General features: G+C 34.0%; 1 protein-coding gene across 1 annotated transcript; it reads left to right on the forward strand.

The window, feature by feature from the left end:
- Positions 1-1,335: 1,335 nt before the first annotated feature.
- Positions 1,336-2,467, forward strand: LOC136210005 (short chain aldehyde dehydrogenase 1-like). The gene is made up of 2 exons (XM_066001664.1): positions 1,336-1,491; positions 1,600-2,467. The coding sequence occupies exons 1-2, from the start codon at positions 1,454-1,456 to the stop codon at positions 2,378-2,380; spliced, it is 819 nt and encodes a 272-aa protein (XP_065857736.1). The 5' UTR covers positions 1,336-1,453; the 3' UTR covers positions 2,381-2,467.
- The last annotated feature ends 1,652 nt before the right edge of the window (positions 2,468-4,119 follow it).

Genomic DNA, 4,119 nt, shown 5'->3' on the forward strand with positions numbered 1-4,119 from the left:
TTAAAAAAAAAAAAAAAGTTAAAAGCTGATGTTATATAAACTTAACCAGCTAACATATTTTGTACAATGTGAAGTGAAACGTTAAATGTTAAATGCTGATTGAAAAATCTGAAGCAAACATCCTAAATGTCTACATACATAACTATTCAATATTAAACCTAATGTTTAGATTAGGATGCAATTTCAAATATCACTAATGAAAAAAAATATGTTTTTTTTTTTTTACTTTTTCCTAATTATAATAATCATAATGTTTATAGCCAAGAGCAATTTTATCTCTAATGTCTAAAATCGTATAATTTACCCCTAACGTTCGCAGCCAATATCAATTTTATCCATAATGTTGGCAAGTGGTGTCAATTTCAGACATTATTATAAAACATATATATTTTGTTCCTTATTCTGCACCAATTGCATATTAGTTCATTTTAAAAAAAAGATCACATATTTTATATGATTTAATAATAGAATTGAAGATTAATATTTATAAATTCGAAGAATTAAATTTTTTTTATCCAACTCGTACAATAGTAATCATATATTTATGACCCGTTACTAGTTAGTGATAAAATGACTCACGTGTAAAGTGTAAATAACAAGATTAATTACTAGGAAGATAGTTGAATGAATTATTTTTCAAATTTAGCCAACTTGACAATGTTAGATGTAAACTTGCTCTTGGCTGCTGATATGGTACCAAGTTAATTGGGCTTTTGGCAGTCAGATCTCGACCATGATCTGAAGTCATCAAATGTGTCCAATTCCACCAAAGCCCATAGGTGCGTTATTCTTGACCGAAGTCGTGGTTTCGACTACCTCATGTCCGAAGAGCTATCTTCGGGAGCTGTTTAAGAAAACACATGGACCAATGAGCACGTTAGATTTCAAAAATACGCTTTCCACATTCAAATATATTACAACACAAAAAGATAGAGTCCGAAAATCTATCAGATGCCACCACATGTCCAGATACACTTTATTTTCACCTATAAATAGCAGAGACATCTACAACTCAGGTATCTTAATTCAATATTTCATTCTCTGTTATTTGTTAGTTAGATATTATCTCTAATATCTTCTCATTTTATCATCGGATAGAGTTTGCCGGAACTCCGATCCTCTTTTTTGACATTTTTTGTGATCTCAGGTCATCGGAAGTGACATTTACAAGAAGTGTGATATCACCTACCAACATTATAGGTAAAATTGCACCATTTTAAACGTTAAAGATAAAATTGCTCCTAACGGTAAACGTGACGGTATTTTTGCATTATAATATGAAAAAGAAATAAAATACTACAAAATTGACTAAGACCAAAATTTATATATTCGAATATATATGGCCACTTATATATAGACAACTAAATGATTTAAGCTAAACAGTCTTCAATTGTCTCTCCCATATTCATTCAACATCATCACTCCAAACAAACCCACTTAAAAACCATCAACCATGGCCGCCGCCGCCGCCGCCGCTAATTTCGCCAAGAGGTAAGCGTATCTTCCTTTTTCTCCTAAATCATCACAAAATCAACTTAATCCAACTCAAAATCTGTTTGAATTTGACAATTAAAATCATCTCCACTTGAATCAATCCAGGTTACAGGGAAAGGTCGCGTTAATAACCGGAGGCGCAAGCGGAATCGGCGAAGAAACGGCAAGACTCTTCGCACGAAACGGCGCCAAAGTCATAATCGCCGACGTACAATCCGAGAGTAAAGGCAAACATCTCTCAGAGGAAATCAGATCTGAATCAGGACAACAAACAACTTACATCCAGTGCGATGTAACAAAAGAATCCGACGTCGAAAAAGCGGTAAACGCTGCCGTTTCAATGCACGGAAAACTCGATATAATGTACAACAACGCAGGAATCACAGGTAAATACGACACAAACATATTAGAAATCGATGTGGAAGATTTCAGGAGAGTCCTAGACATAAATCTCACCGGAGCTTTCCTCGGAGCGAAACACGCGGCGAGAGTAATGATTCCGAAGAAGAGAGGGAGTATTCTGTTTACATCGAGTATAGCTTCGGTGACTAATGGTGGAATGCCGCAAGGTTATACGGCTTCGAAACATGGAGTTGTGGGATTAATGCATAATTTGACGGTGGAATTGGGGAAACATGGAATTAGAGTTAATTGTGTTTCGCCGGCGGGAGTCCCGACGGCTACGGCAGCTAAAGCTGCCGGAGTTGATGTGTCGGAGATTCAGAAAGGGTTTTATAGTATGGCGAATCTGAAAGAGGTGAATTTAGATGCAAGGGATATAGCAGAGGCGGCTATGTTTTTGGGGAGTGATGAATCTAAGTATGTGAGTGGTGTTAATTTGGTTGTTGATGGTGGCTTTAATTTGAGATCTGCTATGGCTGATTAGAGTTTTTGTTTTTTTTGTGCTATTTGGAATAATTTAGTTGCTAAATTTGCAACTTTTAATTAAATCATCATTTATTTGTTACAATTATTGAATTCCAATAATAATAAGGGTAAAAATGCTCTTCGCTGCAAACGTTACAATATGTAAAAATGCTCCTAACGTTTATAGACAACAATAATTTTACTTTTAACGTTTAAAATTGTACAATTTTATCCTTACGTTGGCAGTTAATAGCAAGTTGAGTTAATTTCAGATATTATTCATCAAATGTGCGTCATTCATCCAACTTGTCAACGTTAAGCCAAAATTGCTCTTCGCTGCAAACGTTAAGGGTAAAATTGTATCATTTTAGACGTTAGGGGTAAAATTGCTTCTATAGGTAAACATTATGAGTATTTTTGCATCTTATCCCTTATTTGTTTTAAGGCTTATGTCTCAGCTAAATTATGTTTCCACATTTAGCCAAAGACCATTAATTTCGTTATGGACGACTTTATTTAACTTTTCAGTTCGAGTTTGGATGACAGGCGTTATTAAGGAATTCAACCAACTGACGTGGATATTTTGACTTCCACATAGATAAATCGGATAAGGTATAAAAATACCCCTAACGTAGACGGCCAAGAGCAATAATACCCTTAACGTTAAAAATGGTACAATTGAGGACCTAACGTTTATAACTTGGTCCAATTTTAACCAAACTAACAGATTTCCTTTATTGTAGTTAAAATTTCCGTTAGTGTAAATTTTTCCAGCTTAATAAATTCCATGGGATTAAAATAGCTAATTGTCTTTTATAACCTTCATCTTCATCACTTGAAACGTCAAAAATCTCAAATCTAACTTTATCCAAAATCTTCTTTCAAATCTCTTATTCTTTCCTTTCATCCCATCTATCAATTTCATTCCACTTTTTTTTTTTCATTTCGATGGCTTTTCTTTCCCTAAACTTCACTATGATTGTGTTGGAAACTTAGACTATTATTTGTATAATCCCAAATCTTTGTGCCATGGCGAAATCTTTACCAGAAATAATAAGAGATATATTGCTGAAGCTGTTGATGAAATCCATAATCTGGAAGTACAGGTGGGTCTGAAAATCATTATATTCTCTGATTATAAATGTTAATTTAATTTTAACCCATCTTCCAAAAATCCCCAACTTTTTGCTGCATCAATCAGATATTCTTGATAAAAAAAATGGAAGACTGTTAATGTTTTTTACAATCAAGATTATTTTTTGTCCATGTTACTCGATCTACCTCTAGATCCTAATCCCTCTTGCTCGTATGATATCGTCGGGTCTCTCAACGGTTTAATTTGTATCTCTCTTCATCTAGGTGGTGTTTACGGCGTTGTTAAATTCATCCTCTGTGAGCCTTCAATTGGAAGACATTTTTTGTCGATTCATATGCCCCTTTCATCTTAAGTCCTGATTGAAGGTCATCAATGGACATCAAATTTTGAAAGGGTGAACTGTATGGAAAGGAAAAGAATTGAATTGAAAAAGAGTGGAGTTAAATCCAGGTGAGATGAATTAAGAGATTTGTAAAAGTTTTTAGACAGTTAGATGTTTTATTCTTTACGTTTTCACGAATAGGATGAAGATAGGATGAAGATGATAAGGGTATAAAAGATAAATTAGGTTAAAACTAAACAGAGATTCTAACAGTGTTAAAGGAGATCTGTTAGTGGGGTTAAAATTGAATCAAGTTGTCAACGTCGGGTCTTTAATTGTA

The sequence above is a fragment of the Euphorbia lathyris genome, chromosome 10 (genome assembly GCF_963576675.1).
Source record: "Euphorbia lathyris chromosome 10, ddEupLath1.1, whole genome shotgun sequence".
NCBI lineage: Eukaryota > Viridiplantae > Streptophyta > Magnoliopsida > Malpighiales > Euphorbiaceae > Euphorbia > Euphorbia lathyris.

Coding starts and splice junctions, on each gene's coding strand:
- LOC136210005 (XM_066001664.1), top strand. CDS start 1,454: ATGGCCGCCGCCGCCGCCGCCGCTAATTTCGCCAAGAG. Junction 1,492..1,599: donor GCCGCTAATTTCGCCAAGAG/GTAAGCGTATCT, acceptor GAATCAATCCAG/GTTACAGGGAAAGGTCGCGT.